This window comes from Cydia strobilella, chromosome 17, assembly GCF_947568885.1.
Source record: "Cydia strobilella chromosome 17, ilCydStro3.1, whole genome shotgun sequence".
Classification (NCBI taxonomy): domain Eukaryota; kingdom Metazoa; phylum Arthropoda; class Insecta; order Lepidoptera; family Tortricidae; genus Cydia; species Cydia strobilella.
Genome location: NC_086057.1, coordinates 1,178,330 through 1,200,191, shown reverse-complemented (window position 1 = coordinate 1,200,191; position 21,862 = coordinate 1,178,330). Strand labels below are relative to the sequence as shown.

The 21,862-nt window shown below is 39.1% G+C and overlaps 1 protein-coding gene across 2 annotated transcripts in view; it reads left to right on the top strand.

Moving 5' to 3' along the window:
• The first annotated feature begins 3,368 nt into the window (after nucleotides 1–3,368).
• The window catches only part of LOC134748813 (acetylcholine receptor subunit beta-like 2), a 67,322-nt gene continuing 48,828 nt past the window's right edge, over nucleotides 3,369–21,862 (top strand). The window contains exons 1-8 of one of the 2 annotated variants that reach the window (XM_063683619.1): nucleotides 3,369–3,501; nucleotides 10,704–10,802; nucleotides 16,980–17,173; nucleotides 17,586–17,714; nucleotides 18,282–18,443; nucleotides 19,272–19,431; nucleotides 19,997–20,124; nucleotides 20,663–20,838. In XM_063683619.1, the coding sequence (XP_063539689.1) occupies nucleotides 3,405–3,501; nucleotides 10,704–10,802; nucleotides 16,980–17,173; nucleotides 17,586–17,714; nucleotides 18,282–18,443; nucleotides 19,272–19,431; nucleotides 19,997–20,124; nucleotides 20,663–20,838 (1,145 nt within the window). In that variant the 5' untranslated portion in view covers nucleotides 3,369–3,404. Of the gene's footprint in view, nucleotides 3,502–10,703; nucleotides 10,803–15,916; nucleotides 16,037–16,979; nucleotides 17,174–17,585; nucleotides 17,715–18,281; nucleotides 18,444–19,271; nucleotides 19,432–19,996; nucleotides 20,125–20,662; nucleotides 20,839–21,862 lie in introns of those variants that run through there. The other variant, XM_063683618.1, reaches the window with a different exon arrangement.

Below are 21,862 nucleotides of genomic sequence, written 5' to 3'. Positions count from 1 at the left end.
AGAATGTAGGTGACGAAACGAAAACACTAATTAAATGAATTATTTCACTACGACAACAAAACAGTTAGCACCGTGTTGTGCTGCCGTTGGAAAATAGACCTTAAACGACTGAGAATAAGTTTGCAAGTTTGCGCCAATTATGAGTGCGTAACGTAGGTATGTAAATAATTTCAGCAGAAAGTAACAAATTATTGATTAGGAATTAGGATTAACTATATATGTGATTTATGTGAATATTAATGGACATCTATCTGTGAACATTATTCGATAATAATGCACGATATTTGTGTAGACTAAATACGTAGGCAAAATATTACTAATTTATCTTATGTACTCGTACTATTGTGTAAATTATATTTGTCTATGTGTTATATTCACTTTACAAAATAACAATAACTAAATGTAATTATCGCTATTCTTAAAGTCTCCAAATCAACACTATTGTTTATAGGTTATTTTATTACGTAATCAGATATGGCACGCGGTGCAAATATTATCCGACTAACTTTAGAAGTATTCTATTCCAACGGTATCAATACCAAATTCAATGCCTATTAAATTTGGTCGTATAATATGATTGCATCATCAATTCGATGGGCTAAAATTCGATATTTCAATATAATATGCTAAAATAACTGTATATCTATAGGATTTTAGGCGTTTTAAGGTAACTTTATCTATAGGTAGCTAAAACGATTGCTTATTATTGGACTTTGGAGGAATAATGGCTACAGGCTCGATGCTAATTACCTTTGCGATATTTAAATAATTACGAGGATTATTTATACGAAAATATGACTATGTATTGTGCGATATGTACGATAAGCGAAACGAAAATTAACGATATGGTAACGAGACGAGATTAGCGACAGTTGTAACGAAACGAAAGTGGTTCAACGTCACTCCTGGCCCCGAGACAGGTTAGCTGTTCTCAGTTTGAGGAGGATCCCGGTCGAAGGAACAAATGTACAATCGCCCTCGAGTAGGACAATTGTTTTTCGAGAGAAATTAAACGATCTATGCCAGTGAAAGCGAATCAATCAAAGGCCAACTCACCCCGTGTCTGCATGTCGAACGCCTGGTCGGTACCGACACTCTCCAACGGCGAGGTGATGCTGTAGGGACTGCTACGAGGGTTTTTGCACACAAATCGACAGTTTTTTACACGTTTTGGGTTTATCACTGCGAACGAGCTTGCGCCTACGAGAATGAGCGGCCATCGAATCGATCTACCTTCAACTGGCTTTTCATAAACGTCAAAAATATTCGAAAACTACCCTACCTACTGTCGCTAATCAATGTATTCCATTTTACGATATATAGAATATTTCTAAAAAAAAAACAACAATTAAAACTAAACTACATATGGTGTCCGGAACCATCACTATGCTTTATATAACCTAAGGAAAGTAGCTAATCAGGCTACTGTGCTTACAGCGTATCACGCATATGTAACGTCCACTTTACGGTATGGAGTTATATTCTGGGGAAACTCCACAGATAGAGAAAGAGCTTTTAGAGCACAAAAGAAATGTCTTAGAGCAGCATGTTATAAAAAACCTTTAGAGCCATGTAAACCCCTGTACACAAAACATCAAATATTAACTTTGCCTTGCCTTTTCATCTATGAAGTAGCTATACACGTAAAACTTAACATAGGTCAATATACAAAACTTAATAGCATTAGACATCAAGGAGAAATATACGCGAAACCATATAAAACGGCCTTACTTTCCAAAAGTGTATATGGAATGGCACCCAAACTATATAATAAACTCCCAAAATCCATCTTAGACTGTAATAATTTACAACATTTTAAGAAAATTTTGCATGACTTTTTATCAAAAAAGCCTACTACTCCATTCAAGAGTACCTCTGTGACAAATTTTAAAATTATAGCGTAATATTACATATGAGACCGCTTTTGTTAACTTATATGTAAATATATTGTAATTTGCATGACTTATGTTTTAAGTAGCAGTAAGTAGTTATAAGTTTAACTGTTTGTACGCCTAATGGCAAGACCATGGTGATTCCATATCTATGTTCCATCATTGTATATACCCATGTTCTACAGACAATAAACGAATTATGAATTATTATGAATTATAATTTCATAGATGATTGACGTTTATAATAACACTTGCACTGCGTGTGCTATCAAAATCGTGGTAGACATCTTGGTCTGACTAATCAAATTGTCAAGTATATTTATATGCTTTTGTTGTTCACGCCCTCCTGCGGCAAGTTGCAAAAGTACTAACTTCAAACTCTAAGAGGTAACGTTTGCGTCCGCCGCGCCGCGTTCGTTCAGGTATTCTGTACTAGATGGCGCAAATGATAGTTTTAATTTTGATTATTGGATTATTGGGTTACGCAGGGATATGTGAGAATAAGAATAAGTATAAGAATATTTATTTAAAAGAAAAAACCTTATTAACATTAGTAGATGTCTTGTGGCCCCACACTAGGCTATGCCTGTCACGTGGAAGCCGGATTCGTAATATACAGTGGTAAAGGCCTGCAACATATCGACGGTGGAAATTTCAAATGTCCTAAGGGACATATGGCCGTATGTCCCTTACGACATTTGAAATTTCCACCGTCGATATCTAAAAGGTCTCCTCTTGAAGCAAAATTCGTAATTAAAAACTGGTTGAAAGGTCTTAACTACAGTCAAACTGAGATGCTGTAGAATTACACGTCTCATGTATTTTTTTGAGTTTCCGGATCCTTGAACACATACAAAATTGTATCATCACACGACAACGAATAATAAAATTGTGCTTTGATCAATCAATCTTTAATTTCAAAAAACACGTGCCAAAACTTACAATACAAATAAAATTAAAATACACAACTTACCCATAATTAAATAACAAAATCACATATTGAAAAAATAAAATATAGTAATATATACTATACAAATGACAAAAATCAAAAACCATTAAAAATTAAAAATACAAATGTCAATAAAATAATACTATGGAAAACATTTTATGTTTAATTTACTATAAAATGCCTGGTCAATCAAAAAAGCTTTCAACTTTTTAACAAATAGCATCAAATAGCAAATGATGAAACTAAAATATAAGAGTAAGAAATATTAAAAGGCTAACGCAGCGTCTACGTAGGCGAACAACACGCAAACGCGAAGCGAAGCGATGCGGTGCGGGGTGAATCAATCCTTTAATACCTATAAGAAGTGTCCTACGTGGTGGGCGATCTTGTTGCGAACGCGAACGCCGTGGGCCCGCCGCTCCGCGCCGTGCCGCTTCGTGCCGCTTCGCTTCGCGTTCGCGAGTTGTTCGCTTACGTAAAACGCAGCGTGACTTTTGCCGAGATAATGCTTCCGGGCTTGCATCGCATGATACAAGTCTTCAGTCGATAGCCAACAGCGAGTGATGTTACGCGCGTGGTTCGTGTGCGCAAGCGCGTGTGTCTGCGCGCTGCTTTTCGCGCGCGCTGCGCCCGCGCCGCCTCTGCACACGCATGTCAAAGGTAAACAGTGTTATACTTACTTGCTAAATTTACCAATAGGCAAGATGACATTTTTTTTAATGGTCTCAATCGATCAGGTTTGTTTTTGGGATCAAATGTCTATATGGACCCATTGCATTAAAGTAATACAAAAGTCAGAAATGATAGTCAAAGTCCGACAGTCGTACTTCACTCGCGAAACGCTCCTAACAAAATGATAAGTGAACGTGACGTCAAGGTCACTGAGAGCCCATCTTGAATGTATGGAAAATAAATTAAATTGCGATTTTGTCGGTGAAATATTGCGTTTCTGCATATAGTTGCCATACAATCTTTTTTTGGATAAAATGCAAGGAATCGAATAGTATATTTACTTTATTCCTTTTTGTAAGTTAACTATAGCTATGCCGCTACGTTTGACTTTCTTAGATTTTTTGATTATTGTAAAACTTAGGAGCGAAAAACAGATTTCATACCTACAAATTTTTAAAATGCTTCCTAACTTTTATAATACCTAATCAAAAATTCGAAAAAAATCAAACGTAGGGATACAGCTGTTACAGGTTGATATACAACCAATTGTTTCAAAATGTTTTCAATGATGTTAATATACAGCGAGGGAAATGAGAACTACGTTTGTATGAAACGGCGATTTCGCGCGGGTCCTCCACTTTCGTCTTAACAAAATGTCAAAATAACAAATACTTAGGTACTTCGTTGAGTCATTATCATTGGGAAGCTCATACCAGTCTTAAGTGCCATAGACCCTACTGGCGCTTAAGTTCTTTATACCACTTTCCGCTATTTCGAATATTTTCCAAAAACCAAAAGAACAAAAAAATCTAACTACTGTACAAAACTTCAAGAGAATCGGTTAAGAAATGGATACTTAAAAGGAAGTCCCAACCTACTACCTTGTAATGTAACTTTTTATTAATGAAATAAAATATTTAAAAAAAAAAACTTCATTTTTCATTTTCATGCAAACTGCTGAGGAGAACATCCGGGCCTACGAAAGCATTTTTACCCAAGCTGAAGCGAAGACCTTCGCTAATGCTCGGTCAATAATGTCATAGGTCTAACTTCAAAGATAGGTTGGTGCGTCGGGGTAAGATTGAACGGGTTTTTCATGCGGGATAAGATCGAAACTCGATGGAGAGTCGACCGTAATAATGCTTCGGCATACGGACGATTTTTTGTCTTACCCCTCATGAAAAACCCATTCACCCTTACCCCAACGTACCCCAGTCCTTTTGTCATCATCACTATGCACGCAACTTGCAGCCCGCAACCGCACGCTCTTACCGTAGGAGGAAAAGTACTGCCTTTGTAGGAAATTTACCACCAGTACGATCATGTGGCTACATAGTACTTTTATAATCATCCCGTTAAGGTAGGTTATGTGTAGGTACCTAAGTACTGAAAGTAAATTGAATAAATGATGATACATTAGGCGTAAGTACCAACAGGTGCCGGCAAACTTCTTGAATATGTGACCTTGCCTTTAAGTTCGTTTAATTCTATCATTATTTGCGCGACAGAGATGGAAATACAGTACAACTCAACTACAAGGGGGTGCTCAACCACTTAAAAAAAAAAGATTTTTAGATTTTTTATTTAGGTAAGTATCTTTTTTCACCCCATTTGAACATGTGAAACAGCTTTAAAGTAGAAAAACATTTTTATTTTTATTTTTGAGATTTCACCTAAAAAACTTATAAATCACATTTTCAAATAATGTGAAACCAAGTAAGTGCTAGTGTGTAGAGGGACCTTTGGACCCGGCATGGCTCAGAACGGGTTTTATTTCTAATTTTTATGTATTTCTTAAATTATAAATTATATAATTTAAATTATATAATTTGTATATTATTTTAAATCATTGTCGTAAGGTTAAAAATCGAATTAAAGTAAGTACAATAATCTGAAAAGTAATAAGTTTTTTTTTGGATTTCATACAACGTAAATTTTCAAATTGGACGAGCAATCCCTTGTAGTTGAGATAAAGTTACAAAACTGCGTATTTTATCGACATAATAAGTGTAACAAAATAAGGAGGTGCCGCTTCTTCTAGCTAGAGTTTGAATTTTTCCCATACAAACGTGAACCACTAGGTCATGAGGCAGCACAGGTCAGGAGCTCCCTGATTATTAGCGCGAAGTGTGAATGATATGTTTAGTTGCTGAACCAAACAGTTGCTGAAACAAAGGCGCAAAGGCTTCGGTGGCTCGGCCATCTAGAGCGAATGGGAGACGATCTGGCGGTGAAAAGAGCGTTTGAGGGAAAACCGACAGCACGCCGCCCGGTCGGGCGACCTAGGTACCAATGGGCGGATGTGGTGGACGCTGATCTGCGCGAGCTCCAGGTCCAAGACTGGCGAGAAACGACACAGGACCGGGATCAGTGGCGAACTGTCGTGTTGGAGGCCAAGACACACTTTGGGTCGCTGCGCCAGAGGAGTAAGTAGTAAGTAAGTAAATGATATGTTTAAGCTTAGGTACATCGTAGCCTACAAGATGTCAGAACCTACAATGCACAAGAAAAAGTACGTGAACTGTATGGACAGCGTTGCTTTGGAGTGAAGTGTCAATGTACAGTTTATGGTTCCGATTCAGGTCACAAGATGGCAGACCCTCCAAGCCCACGGCTCCTATGGTAAAACATAAAGGCAGGCATAAGAGTGTACTTAAAACTAAAACATAAAACCTCGAACCTTCACTTTAGGAAAGATAACTTTTTTCAGTAAGTATCGCGAATGCCTAAACAAGCATACGGCCCGTCTGATGGTAAGCAGCTGGAACTTCAGAGGTGTTACATGCACGTTATGCAACCCTTAACACTCCGCACCCTCGTTGAGCCGTACCGTACAAAAATTCTACCGCCCACAAAAGTGTGCAATCCAACGTGACTGTTCAGTTGTCGCATTGTCGGAAGAACGCTAAATGATGGACGACCAACGTGCTAGGATTGTGTGACGGCGGCTTAAGTGAGCTTCCCGTTTCCTAGGTGCATACTATTAGCATAATCGTCGCGCTTGGTTTCGCTATTCGCTAGAAACGTGAAATTCAAAATTCAAAAATTTATTCTGCTAGTAAGCTTTAAGGACTATTTTGCAAGTGAATACAACATTTAAGTACAGTAACTTTAAGACCATAAACGAGTCGAACGGAATTGACTGGTCTAAATTGACATCTAGAAATTTTGAAGCAATATTAGTTGAAAATATTTATCAGTACGGTTTTTACTCACTATTATGTTTAGTCGCTTTTGGCGACATGTTTCGGATTCTTGCACTCGTGCCTGAGGATGGATTCCCAAAGAATCCGAAACATGTCGCCAAAAGCGACTAAACATAATAGTAAGTAAAAACCGTACTGATAAATATTTTGAAATATGTCTCACGATAGTTTAAGTGCGATAAATATTAGTTGATTATTGGCAGTAATAAGCTTGGTAAGCAAGGCGCAATATACAAAAAATACCGGTATTATTACATTCTTTCTCGTTCTTTGGTTTATTATTTCATTTTTAATGGGACAATCTAATAATACGAAGTTTTTACCTAAATATATGATGAGATCTAGGTAAACAGCATAAAATAATTAAAAATATTAGGCTATTTCGTGGTTTTGAAAAAAAAAAACCGGTTCTGAGCCTTGGCGGTAAGCTCAAAGTACAGCCCCAACAACCGAAAGAGTGGATATGAAACTTGGCATGCGTGTAGCTGCTTATGTATGTAAGAAAAAAATTACAAGGCGAAGCAACTTTCCAAGTGGATACTTCCCTCTTCCTTTCCCCCATTATTGTATCCTATTATGCAGTTTTTTATAGTTATTAATAACTATTCAATAAAAAAGTAATAGAAACCCGCTATATCCCAAAATATCCATCTAAGAGAAATTTGACGCTTTGAATTAAAGTTTTCAAATTAGATATGCGAGGTGCCAATGCACACAATGCCTTAAGTAGTAACAGTTACGCTGCGTCTTACGTAGCCGTAGGCGAATGCTCGCGAACGCGAAGCGAAGCGGCGCGGCGCGGCGCGGCAATCCCAGGGCCTTCGCGTTCGCAACGAGATCGCCCACGTAGGACACTTCTATATCAAAGGATTGATTCACCCCGCTCCGCGCCGCGCCGCTTCGCGTTCGCGTGTTGTTCGCCTGCGTTAGCAGCAGAGGTAGCAACCTAGCAACAGAGCGATCAGAGCCTAAAATGTGACCTCTTACCTAATTATGTGTTCATATATATACGCTCAACCCAGCCCCCAAAAATAAGCTTATCCGCTAGGCGAGTTTACTAGCGAGGAGGCCATTTAGGTTTCTAGGCCCATTCTTAGTCTCAAAACTTCAATATTTCGCGATTTCCTCTCCTACCGAGGATGTCATAAAATCAGCGTTTGTACGTACGCCATGCCCACGTCGTACCGGGATCAGAAACGCCGTACATGCCATCGGTAACACTGCAAAAACGTAGTTTTGTACGGACGAGTGCGTCACAAGGAAGCGAACGTTTACCAATTGTGATAGGAACGAGAACGTCACTAAGACGGCAACACGTGTTTTGCGAATTATTAGCTTTAAGAATAACCGGAGTGCGTTGGACTCGCGCACGAAGGATTCCGTACCATTACGCAAAAAAAACGGCAAAAAAATCACGTTTGTTGTATGGGAGTCCCACTTAAATATTTATTTTATTATGTTTTTTAGTATTTGTTGTTATAGCGGCAACGGAAATACATCATTTCTGAAAATTTCTAATAAAAGGGTCCCGTTTTATCCTTTGGGTAGAAATTTTACTCCCATACAACAAACGTGATTTTTTTGCTGTTTTTTGCGTAATGGTACGGAACCCTTTGTGCGCGAGTCCGACTCGCACTTGGCCGGTTTTTTATGATAATTGATAAAAAATTCTGCAGTCAAGCAGATCAGACTCATGCCTTAAATTAATTAACGCTGTGTTTACATTTCAAAAATTATGTAAAAAATCAGAAACATAAACTTTCGAGGTTAGAAATACTTTGATCTTGTTAGCAAAATTAACCTAAATGTAATCATGTGATACAGATCCGAATGAGCCCACACGCGAGGTAGGCCATCGGCGCGCTGTTGACCGCTATCCCGCAACTATTGAGATCATTGCCACGGGTCTCCAAGCGACCTGCCCGACTACTCACAACATTCACCCACCTCCTCATCCAACCATCCTTCACTCTCATCCAACAAACGACAAAGACAAAACCAAACAAAACACTTAATCATCTCGAGGAGTAGTAACCACGCTGTGTAAATCTTCTCGAGTTCTCGCCTATTCAAGACTTGATACCTTTCGACAATTGCCATCCTTTACTAACGGCGGCTTTCTGATAGAGACAGTTGTGCCGGAATGCTGAGTTGTGTGTAGGCAAGAGTCAACGATCGGCGGCGTCTTTGGTCTCGACTGACCCAAATATAACACTTGACAGGATGTTGTCAACTGGTTTACCCTATTTTTGGAGCGGTGCCCTGAATCGTTGATGTAACAGCGAAGGGCTGATGCAAGAGAGAAATTACTAAGGGACACTGTTCTGCAATACCAGTCCCAAACTCATCATCATCATCATCTTCATGTCAGCCGATAGACGTCCACTGCTGGACATAGGCCTCCCCCAAGGCTCGCCACTCCGACCGATCCTGTGCCGCTCGCATCCACCGAATTCACAAACTATTTAAACTATTACAAGATATTAGATCATATGAATAAGTAAATAAATACTAAATCACATGGAAAACGATTCCCCTTGACACTTTGCCATTTTTTGGACACACATAATTACGATAACTTATAAATATTGCTGTACTAGCATAATACATATCATTATATTATTTATTTATTTATCGTTTCGTTTATTATATATCGTTACATTTTTTGATATTGACGGCATTTTTGTGATATGGACTTTTGACTCGGCTGGAATGGCATTCGCTGACTTCATATTAAACGGACACCCAACTTTTTTGTTTCAAATAAACTCTCAATCCAGCAAATGCTTCATTGCCCGAAAATAATGTAAGTATGTATTTATTAAGTTCCCTCGATTTCACCAAGACCTGACGCCTTTGAGACCAAATAATCTATATTTATATATCCTTTTCATAATATAAGTCATTTATTATCGCAGTAAGTATACAAAAAAAAAACAGTAAAAAACAGTAGTAGGTTCAAGCTTAAATTGCAGCAGTATTAATATACAAGTAGGAACTAACTATATATACATATATGACATTTAGAGTTATAATTAACATGAATTAGAATTATTATTAATTAATTAATTAATATGTATAAAAGAAAATCCCGACGAATTAAGAACCTTCTCCATTTTGAATAATGAAGTTGGTAAATAAAGAACGATGATAAACGTATCATATGGAATCAACTCCAATCCAGGGTTACTAGTCAATTATGATGACTGGAAACCGGTCTCTCAGTATTACCGTATTACCGGTGCAAAACAACCGGTTGACATTGGTAAGTTCTTCCTGATTCTTTATAGAAACAGGACGACTCAATCCTTCCTAGTTTCGTTGTAGAAGTCTGAGGATCTGTCTGACAATGTGGCGGGCGGGTTGAGTTGAATAAAAAAACTAGTTCAATGGTGGATAAATGTTCAATAAAACGTTGGATTTCTTCAAAATACTCTCTGTATTTCACTTTTCACACGCTAACAACTATGAATATGCACTAGTTATAACTAATTTTCTGTATTTAATATATATAAATTGTAACTTGCGCGTGCAGCCAGTTTTTGGTGGGAGTGAGGAAGAATAGATAATATATTTTTGACATTAACCTAGGTCGAGTACCTGTTTGAAGTATTAAAAAAATTATGTCGACAATTCTTCTGGGGGTGATGAGTCGAATCATACATGTTAACTTTTGATAGGAATTCAATTATTTGTGATGAAACACTCAGATACCTATTATTATTTTTATTATAATCGGATCTTTGCTATTTTTATAAATTTTACAAACTATACCAAGGCATACAGAGGGAAAACCGTGATGACATAATTTTACATCTGCCTTTAACATGGGTTGTCTTCAACGTTTTGTAGTAATGGGTCTGACTCCTGAATCTCTTGATTCTCCTGAACTCCTGACTTATGCAAAATAGTCAACAGCTTGTATGCATATAAATATGAGTAACTATAATAAATTGCTAAACCTGTTGAAATCTATTGTTTCAGACTCAAAGGTGCAAGAAAAGACCATCGTAGTGCGGAGGATGCCAAATGCGTACTTCTACCCGTTCAGCTTATGGCCCTTGCCTAAGTTTCCTGTCAGAGGTTTAATCACTTTACTATTCTTTTTTTAGTAATAAAGCAAGGTATAAAGTAGGGTAATAAGTCCGAGACACATCTGCATTGGGAAAAAGTTTGCTAAAACCTATTACCTATGCGAAAGTTCAGATAGTTCCACATTTTAAATTTGTGTAGTGTGATAATGATAAGGGAAAAGTGTGGACTGAACGAAGATGTAGTGACAAAAATTGAGAAACGTGGGAAGAATGAGTGAAAGAAGGCTAACAAAGAGAGTGTATAAAGGGGGGGGGGGCATACCTCGGCGGACTTTATCTGATCAGATTGGGGAAATCCTGAAGAAAGGCCAGGTCCAGAGCACCCTAAACCGGCAAGCGTGTATATAAGGAATGTTAGTGTTGAAAGTGAAGGAAGCGAAAGAGGTATGTCAGGATCGTTCAGGATCGTAGCAAGTGGAAATCCGTGGATGAAAATGTTACAGAATCATTATGTTATTATTTACTTGGTAAAAATATCCTGTATTTTTTATTAAGACTTTAAATGTAACAAGCTTAACCCCCTGACCGACCGGCGTCCTACACGTAGTACATAGGTATTAGACCCCAATTTACTTTTGACTCTTTGTCAACTTGACTTAAATATGCTGGAAAATTTTGCAACCCGGTCCTCAGGACGTTATATCCCTTGCCGTTTTTTATTGTCCATCACTGCCATTTTTAATAAAACTCCTATTACCCATATGCTGCCCCAATACATGCTAGGATCATTTAATTGTATGCAAAAAGAAATCGAAACTTACGAGTCGGAAATAATAGTGCTTATTTTTTGACAGAAGGAGAAGAATCCAGCGAGATCTTCCGATACAGAAGGGAGGTGGGCCATTGTATGCACAAGAGAAGTTTAGTTTTACAAACGAAGCTAAACAAGAGGTAGCCAAGGCAGCAAAGCTAATTTAGAGCTACCTATGAAATAAAATTATACTAACCAATACAAACAGATGTGCTAGTTAAGACGTGTTCTAAATTTTATTACGCTGCGTCTTACGTAAGCGAACACTCGCAACTGCGAATCGAAGCGGCGCGGCGCGCCGGGCCCAAGGCGTTCGCGTTCGCAATGAGATCGCCCACGTAGGATAGGTATCAAAGGATTGATTCACGCCGCGCCGCGCCGCTTCGCGTTCGCGTTTTGTTTGCCTACGTTGCGACAAATGTCAATTGGAAAGTAAAAATGTATTTTCACTTCTCATGCAAGTTTGACTTTAAGTCGTGCGTTGACGAAATGAAATCGATTTTTAAGCTCTAGTGCATAAAGTAAAATCATCTATCTCTCAAAATCTGCCATACAAACTGCCAGCAGTGCCAGCCCTGCCGTCGCGCCCCCGACCGACGCGCTTCCGACCGGCGTGCCCCGCGCCCCCGACTGGCCCGAGTACAATTTTCTTTAGGCTTAAATAAATACGGTAAAATAACCTACAATATTGGATATTTTTGTATATTTTACAATCGAAGTGAAAAGCAGTGTATATACTCAGGTGTGTACTAAGGCATAAATGTCCATTTTTATCCTCGACTATATCCTCGGCATATATTGGTCCTCGCTGCATAATAAATTGCCTCGTGTAAAAATTAATCGCGTTATGCCTTTGTTTTACAATCTACTATAGGATTATAGATGCGAACGAAAAGTCACCAGAAAATATATATTTTTTTTTTAATTAGTTTCGATTGTCGTTTTATATAAAATATTGTCATTTGGCTAGGTCCGTATAGTTTGCTCTATTCGTTATGCAGCGTCCTACATAAGAGAACAACTCGCGAACGCGGCGCGGCGCGGCGCGTCGGGCCCACGTCGTTCGCGTTCGCAACGAGATCGCCCACGTAGGACACTTCTATAAGTATCAAAGGATTAATTCACCCCGCGCCGCAACGCTTCGCTTCGCGTTCGCGTGTTGTTCGCCTACGTAGTACGCTGCAGTTCATGTGACTCATAAGGTCATGTTAGTACACTATTACACTGTGTTGTCCAGATGCAAGCATGAACTTCATGTACCTAAGTATAAGTAAGTTAAAATAAGGATTCAAAATATTTATCAGTACGGTTTTTACTCACTATTATTTTTAGTCGCACGAGGCGGGCGGCGCGGGCAGTGCACGACGTACAACCGCCGCGGACACTCGTGCCTGAGGATGGATTCCCAAAGAATCCGAAACATGTCGCCAAAAGCGACTAAAAATAATAGTGAGTAAAAACCGTACTGATAAATATTTTGACTTCAATTATAAAATATTTTATATAAAGGACAAAATATAAAGCTATATAAAAATTACAAAATGTTTTATTGAAATGAATTCTTGATATAAGGTCATTGCGCTAGTTTCTGTCCATGTTCTAGTTTTCGTCCACTTGACGGATTAGCAAATAATAATATTTCATTTTTAATTTGCTACTTGCGAAATATCATTTATATGTAGAGAAAAAATCAAGTAGGATTGAAGTGTATAAGGATCTACGGCCGATAAGTACCCTGTACTCTTTAAAGTTATAGAAAGAATCGTGTGCGAGCAACTATCCAAGTACCTAGAGGAAAATAACGTACTACCACACATACAATCAGGTTTCCGCAGTAAACATGGAACGGCTACAGCCATGGCGAAGGTCACAGATGACATTATTGCTGCATCTGATAAGGGAATGGGTTCTATTCTGGTGTTATTGGACTTCTCGCGAGCTTTCGACTGCCTCAACCCAACATTACTCATTTCTAAAATGGCTCATTATGGCGTATCTCCATCGTCCTGCAAATGGTTCCAATCATTTCTCACGGACCGTAAGCAATATATTGAAATAGAGGGGGATCAAGGAGTGGTGCTGAGATCAAAAACGCGCGTAATTGGCCGTGGCACACCCCAGGGATCTATTTTAAGCCCATTACTTTTTATTTTATATACAGCCGGTTTAATCAAAAATATTAAGTACTGCAGCGCACACCTATATGCGGACGATACCCAAATCTATCACTCCTTTTCACCAAGCAACCTCGACGACTCTGTGAGTAAAATTAATGAAGACTTAGAAACAGTGGCTGACTGGTCGCGAAAAAACAATCTCGTTTTATATCCTACTAAATCACAGTTTCTGGTAGTGGGGAACAAATGGCAATGTTTAAAAATTAAGGAACAAAGTCCGAAGATTACAATCGGAACCGAAACAATACCCCGTGTAGAGAAAGCAAATAATTTGGGCATAATAATGGATGAACAGCTTCGGTACATAGAGTACGTTAACTTAAAAATTAGAAATGCTTTCTATCGGCTTAAAGTACTATATGGGATTCGTAAGTATCTTTCCATAAAAGTCAGGGAAGTCCTGGTTGAATCACTAATACTTTCCCAATTCAATTACGCGGACATAGTATATGGGCCGAGACTCCTGGTACAGACGAAAAAGTCCATACAGCGTGTACAAAATGCGTGTGTTCGATTTTGCTACGACGTTCCCAAAAGAGCGCATATTACCCCGTTCTTAAACAAAAGAAAGCAGCTCAATATGGACAACAGGAGGAAACTGCACCTAGCCTGCGCAGTTCGGAAAGTATTGGAGTTTCAGAGACCTTGCTACCTGTTTGAAAAACTAAAATGGGTCAATGATACACGCAGCAAATCGCTAAGGAGATGCACGAAACTTGCAATACCTACACACAAGACGGCATTCTTTAAAGGGAGCTTTAAATTTGCTGCTGCAAAGATTTGGAATGACCTGCCGCCACCCTTACGAGAACAGATGGGACTATTGAAGTACAGGCGGTTAGTCAAAATGTATTTAGTTGATATGCAGGGCAATTTTTTTTCTCCCTCCTAAAGGCACAAAATTTGGCAAACAATTGGCACTTACGCATTCGCACGCTTAACTCGTACCACTCCGACACACACACACACACACACACACACACACACACACACACACACACACACACACACGCGCGCGCACGCACGCACACATACACACACGCACGTCCATGACCACACAAGTTTTTATTTTTTTATATTGGTCCGATTTATGTTGGTTTATTTATTTTGTTTTACTTCTAATTTGTTTATTTCTTACATACTTACTTCTTTTTTATTTATTATTACGAATTGTTAAGCCAAGCCAAGCACGGTAATTTGTTAACCTGCGGTCCAATCTGAAAACCAGCGCCAGGCCCTCTACTTGGAGTGCTTCGCATATGCTGAGATTGGAGCCCATTGCCCAATCTTTAATATTAAATGTTTTAAATTTCTAATTAAATTGTACCTATTTTTAGTATTTAAGATTTATATTTGTACTTAGTTCTTAAGGTATTTTTTTTGTGGCAATAAATGTTTTTCTGATTCTGATTCTGATTCCGAGAAAAAGCAAAAGGTACGTAACTTGGTAAAATTTAAACATACATACTTAGGTACTAAAGTATGTATTACATACTTAGGTCAACTTATACAGGGTGACCTTAGCCATTGGACAAACCCTGAAATCCCACGAATTTAATTTCCAATAATCGACAACAAAAAGAAACATAATTTGTTCGAAAATGTGCGGCGAAGATGACATTTTTCAAAAGTCGGAATCCTATTAGTGACATAAATAAAAAAGATAATTAAAAAGGTCGAAGAAGGTTTAATACTATTTATTACCTCACGAGCTACTAACATATACAGGCTGGGCTGCTTCAAAGTAAAAAATCGTAATTTGTTAATTTCTTCGTAACCGCTACACCGGTTGTTATGATACTTTGTATACTGTTTCTAAATACCCTAATGCATATATACATTTCGGCTGTGTCCAATGGCTAGGGACACCCTGTATATTAAGTGCAGCGCCATCTATCTCTCTATCGAGTCAAACATTTATCACCGTAACTCGCTACGAGAGCTGAGCACGATACCGACTCGCAGCACCGTAGGCATCTCAGTTCCATACACATCAACTAGGTGGCGCTAAAATCAAAATTGTGGTTTCCTGCTTTTCGGTACAATTGTATCATTTGAATTTGCGTCTTTATGGTATTGCAATAAGGTTAATTTTTGTTTAACTTTATCCTATTCTGGAGGAGCGACAGTGGCGCTCTCGTTCCCTATTGATCACGCACATTCAGTTCACGGGAAAATTGCATCTGAGAGGATTTCATAAACATGAGTCACTGAAAATAAAACTGTAATAATTATCAAGCACTATGAAGTTGCAAGTGGTGTGGTTCTTTATAGTAATCACCAAGACTTGTGTGGGTAAGTCATTTTGCTGTTTTTATAAGTTACACTTAAGTAAATATCCAAGATTGTTTGATTCTTAAGTAGAGTGAGATGAAAAAGAAAATAAAGGCTATGCTAATATTTACTTTATTACAAAAAATATATAAGTAGTTACAATCTTACAAAATAAATATTACTTGCAGGGCTACAAACTGAAAATTCTATAAATTATAAAGAATATAAATTTTTGAATTACTTAGGGCCGATACAGACGGACTGCAATGGGGTTGGCCGGTCGAAGTGTTTAGCAGATGGCGCCAGCATAGCTTGCCCTGTCAATCCCTAGAATTGTGTCAAATTTTAGTTTTTTTAATGCCCTGGATGCCAGCCTTTTAAGCCAAATCTCATAGAAAAAGGGGCAAGCTAAACAATTTCCTATGGTATAAGTCGTGTTCTTTAAATTACTTTATACATTTGTATTTATATAAATCTCACTTACTGTTTATGATATTAAGATAAATTATACCTAATTGTAGAATAGAAAACGTACCTAAATCAAAAGTAGGTACACCAAATAAAATTTGAATCTCCTTGTTTTCATAATTCGACAACTCCGGGTATATTGTATTGTATTGTAGTTCGGGCGATTTTCCGCAACTCGACGACTGGCGCCTATTTTCCGGGTATATATTATCTTTGTTACACACAAGGTCACGGACTAAAAAAAACAAGTGCGAGTCGGACTCACGAAGGGTTCCTTACCATTACGCAAAAAACGGCAAAAAAATCACTTTTGTTGTATGGAAGCCATAAATATTTATTTTATTCTGTTTTTTTAGCATTTGTTGTTATAGCGGCAACAGAAATACATTATCTCTGAATATTTCAGTTGTCTAACTATCACGAAATTATAATATAAACTATAAAAAATGTCTTTTCTTTCTTTCAAAAGTATCATTTCGATTTCGACTTATTCCAGGCCTAAGGCTTCTTGAAGCCAACCCCAACGTCAAGCGATTGTATGATGACCTGCTTAGCAACTACAACCGGTTGATCCGACCTGTGACCAACGTGTCGGACATTCTGACCGTACGGCTCGGACTAAAACTGTCACAGCTCATGGAGGTCAATTTGAAGAACCAGGTCATGACTACAAACCTGTGGGTCGAGCAGGTTAGTAATAACAATTAGTTTATCAATGTGACCAATGTGTTGGACATTCTGACCGTGCGGCTAGGCTTGAAGCTGTCGCGACAAATGGAGGTCAATCTGGAGAACCAGCTCATGACTACAACCCTTTGGGTCGAGCAGGTCAGTAATAGTTACACTTATATTAGTATGAACAACGTCTCGGATATTCTGACCGTGCTGGGCTTGAATCTGATGTAATTCATAGAGGTCAACTCGAAGGACCAGGGTGCGTAGCCAACAACGTGCCAATCGTTAACGCTCCGTAGCGTATCGTAGCCATCTCTCTCTATCACTCTTCCCCACTAGTGCGACAGTGACAGTTGCGTTTCGTTCGCTACGGAGCAGTAACGTTTCTGCCATGTAAAATATCTCCATGAACTATGTTGTGTTTCAGAAATGGTTCGACTATAAGCTGCAGTGGAATCCTGATGAATACGGCGGCGTGGAGATGCTGTACGTTCCCTCGGAACACATCTGGCTGCCCGACATCGTACTGTACAACAACTGGGATGGCAACTACGAAGTAAGCAACAATTTACCTAGATACCCCATGCCGTAGAGCAGACCCCAGCTGGGGAAGGACCTTACAGAAAAACCGCAGTCAAATAACAATATACCCTTCTAATAGTGTTGTGTTCCTGCCGGTGAGTAAGGTTGGCAGAGCTCAACGAGGGTGTGGGGTGTTAGGGTCGGCAACGCGCATGTAACACCTCTGGAGTTGCAGGCGTCGATAGGCTACGGTGACCGCTTCCCATCAGTCGGACCGTATGCTTGTTTGCCAACCGTAAAGGTACCGTTGGGATTTAAACTACACCAGCATTATTGCATTGCGACATTAGTGCTGGTGTAGTATCGCAACATCGATTTTGACACTTGCAGCCGCAACGCAGTCTGCCATGCCACGCGATACAAGGTAGCATTACTGCTGCAGTATTTAGCGCGAGATTACAGTGTTTTTTTTTTTACATGGAAAACCAACAGCGCTATACATATCCAAAAACTATAATAGAATTAGAAAACCAGAAAGAAAGAATTACTGGGATCATATTTTTAAACTCCACAAGTGAATGATTCGTCTTGTTATACTCAGGTGACGCTGATGACAAAGGCCACAATCAAGTACACGGGCGAGGTGAACTGGAAGCCACCGGCCATCTACAAGTCCTCCTGTGAGATCAACGTCGAATACTTCCCCTTTGACGAGCAGACTTGCTTCATGAAGTTCGGATCGTGGACTTACAGCGGATTTCAGGTAACCTTAATGACCACCGGGTCACTAGCCCAGCCTTCTACAAGTCCTCCTACAAGATCAACGTCGAATATACCCCGTTTGACGTGCAGACTTGCTTCATGAAGTTCGGATCGTGGACTACAGTGGATACCAGGTAACCTTGATAATCACTGGGTCACTCACTATCCCACTGGCCTTCTACAAGTCCTCCTGCAAGATCAACGTGGAATACTTCCCCTTTGACGAGCAGACTTGTTTTTTGAAATCCGGATTATGGACTTACAGCGGTTTTCAGGTAATGTTTATGACCAAAGGGTGTCCAACGGCAAAGGCGAATTGTCGATTTCAAAATTTAATAGGAAAACTAGAACACATAAGTAAGTATTTATTTGCATAGAATAAGTAGTTACAATAGTGTCTTAGGTGGTAAGTGACAATTGGTTGCTTATTCTGCTATTTGTACTATACAGGTTGTGCTAGCATGCAAAAATCTTAAAACTAGAAACTACTACAAATCTGGCTGTATATCTTGCATAAACCGAAACTTTAAGAAGACGAATGCGGATTAAAATTTTCGATCAAATCACATTATCTTATTGTCGTTCCTCACTGTGCAGTGTACGCACTCCTCTAATCGTTTCCGCATTTTTAGAAATGTAAAACTTACGCCTTTGTATACGCCTTTGGCAGGATATGCCTCAATAGCATATGCACGCTGCTCTGCTGACCAGTGATCCACTGACACTAATCAAACCGCAACACTCACGAACCTAACCTCCAAAGTTAATTTAGGAACTGAATTAAAGGCCGGCTCACAACTTATGGTACCTACCTTAAATTATTTGGCAGGTGGATTTAAAGCATATGGATCAACCGGCAGGCAGCAGCTTGGTGCACGTGGGCATCGACTTGAGCGAGTTTTACCTTTCTGTGGAATGGGATATTCTAGAAGTGCCCGCTACGAGGAACGAGGAATACTACCCGTGCTGTCCCAATGAACCATTCTCTGGTATGTTTGACAAAATGGAAGCATTATTGCTTATAACCTACTACGAAGCGGTTCCGGGTTAGAATCCTGACAAGGGCATTTCTTTGTGTGTTTATCACAAATATTTGTTCGACCGTGGTTCGACCTATCGACTAGGCTAGGAAGCCGTTAACTATTAGCCCACTTATTCATAAAACTTTACGGGCCTGATTTCGTTACATTATGTTTTATCCCTTTCTTACAAATACACAAGTCAAAATTACAGATAAACCCAAACGATTCATAACTATGAAATAAAACTATGAAAACGGATTATATCGCGTATATTGAATTTATAATTCATCCCGACGTTTCGAACTCTTTACAGCGTTCGTGGTCAACGGGTGACACCCGTTGACCACGTTAATCCGTTTTCATAGTTTTATTTCATGAGTAACTATCGCGGTAACCGAAGACGATTCATAACTAATTCAGGCCAGTAACGCGTTTATGAATAACGCCATTAGACTAGGGGGCGTTATTTTTAATTATGCGATATTTTACTAGTCCTCTGACAAAAGTCCACTAAGCCAAAACTTTGTTCCAGACATAACATTCAAACTGACCATGAGGCGGAAGACCTTATTCTATACCGTCAACCTGATCATTCCCTGCGTCGGCCTCACCTTCCTCACTGTGCTCGTGTTCTATTTACCTTCGGACTCTGGGGAGAAGGTAAGTAACTTACATGCATCTTTGATTTGCCTAACCACATAATTACGGTGATCATTAGCTACTAAGAAGGTAAAGGTCAACGTGGAAAAGACCGTCTATAGGGGAGACCGTCTGCAAGCTCTTTTATCACTTTTAACCTTTCGTATGCGCATGACAAAAAATTGCCATATAAATAGCAATCGTGACACCTTCAATATTAAGTTGAATATATATGGAGCAGATCTGCTACCAAGCATACGACAGGTTAAGTCTTGCCTTACACACTACACATAGCCGACTTACAGAAGCTCGATAGAGTAGAAAGCGCTTTTTCTTTCTCACTATGTCTGAGCGAAGTACCTACGGATACAAATACGAGAAGTCTTACTTTAAGGCGGTCTTCTCAACCAAAAAATGTATGCTGGTCTTAATTCTAATTGTATATATTGTAATCATAATAAATATTGATGATGATTTTGACTAAAAGAAATTAGTTATAATTTACCTCGCTCGCAGCTCGTTACCCTGAAAAGGAATTTCAAGAAGGACTTCTCCCCAGATCTCGCTCTGCATCTCAATCCTGGTGTCCCTCACCGTGTTTTTCCTCGGTCTGGCGGAGATCATCCCGCCAACCTCCCTGGCGATCCCTCTGCTTGGGAAATATCTACTTTTCACCATGATTCTCGTCTCGCTCAGCGTTTGGGTGACAGTGTGCATACTAAACGTGCATTTCAGGTAATGCTTTCTAACATAAGAGGGGGTGCGATGGAAGGTAACACTTGGATTTTATGAAGCGTCAGCTGGCGAGCGTTTTAATATTAGATTGATAGTTATCTGAATAGCGCCTACAAAAATGACTAGAACAAAGTCGTTTGACAAAATCACTGTTCTTATGTGACGTTTATCACGTTAAAGACTTTTGGCGAAATAAGTCAGTCTTTTTGGGTAGGAATATTGAAAGTAAGTCACGTTCTTTCACTGTTAAATTGAGACCTCAGTTTTGTTCAGTCATTTGATTATATCAGAAACAAGTTGTCTTTAGACCGCAGAAGATTTTCAAAGATGGGTAGAAAATAAAATTATCATAAGACCGTACAAAGTTGAATTTGTACAAGTAGAAGAAACCAAGCAATAGAAGTCAATAAAGTTTTTTATTAAGAATTTTAAGTACATCGGCAAATTTGTATAATATCAATGGATATCATAAATGCCAAGAGCTGCGCCAATTTTAGATTAATCAATATGAGCATACACTGACAAGTCTTACTTTCCTACGGCTGACTCCGCTTGTTTCTAAATATCATTAAGTATCTCGATCCAGCCGGGCTAGCACATGATTGGCGCGAGAGTATCTCGCCGCGACATAGACTCCCCCTCCCTTCAGGTAAGTGTGCGCTGAGACTGCTGAGAGGTTACTCCTAAGCTTTAGTTAATGACGAAAAGCAAACCTTAAGGGGCGCACTGACTATCAGTCCGCCGGACGATATCGGCCTGTCAGTTAGAACAAAAATTTGACAGTTCCGAGCAACTGACAGGCCGATATCGTCCGGCCAGCAGCTGATAATCTGTGGGCCCCTCTAGAATATAAATAGTACATTTAGCTAGGGAACCAATCAAATTATTCTATGAAATATGTTTTTATTTGTAATTTTCTTTGGTGTCTGTATTTTTTTGTTCGCGTAAGCTAAAGACGCGGGTTCGATTCCCGCCTCGGCCACTGGTGGACTTAGTCACTTTTTCTTTAGTGTATCTTATCCAT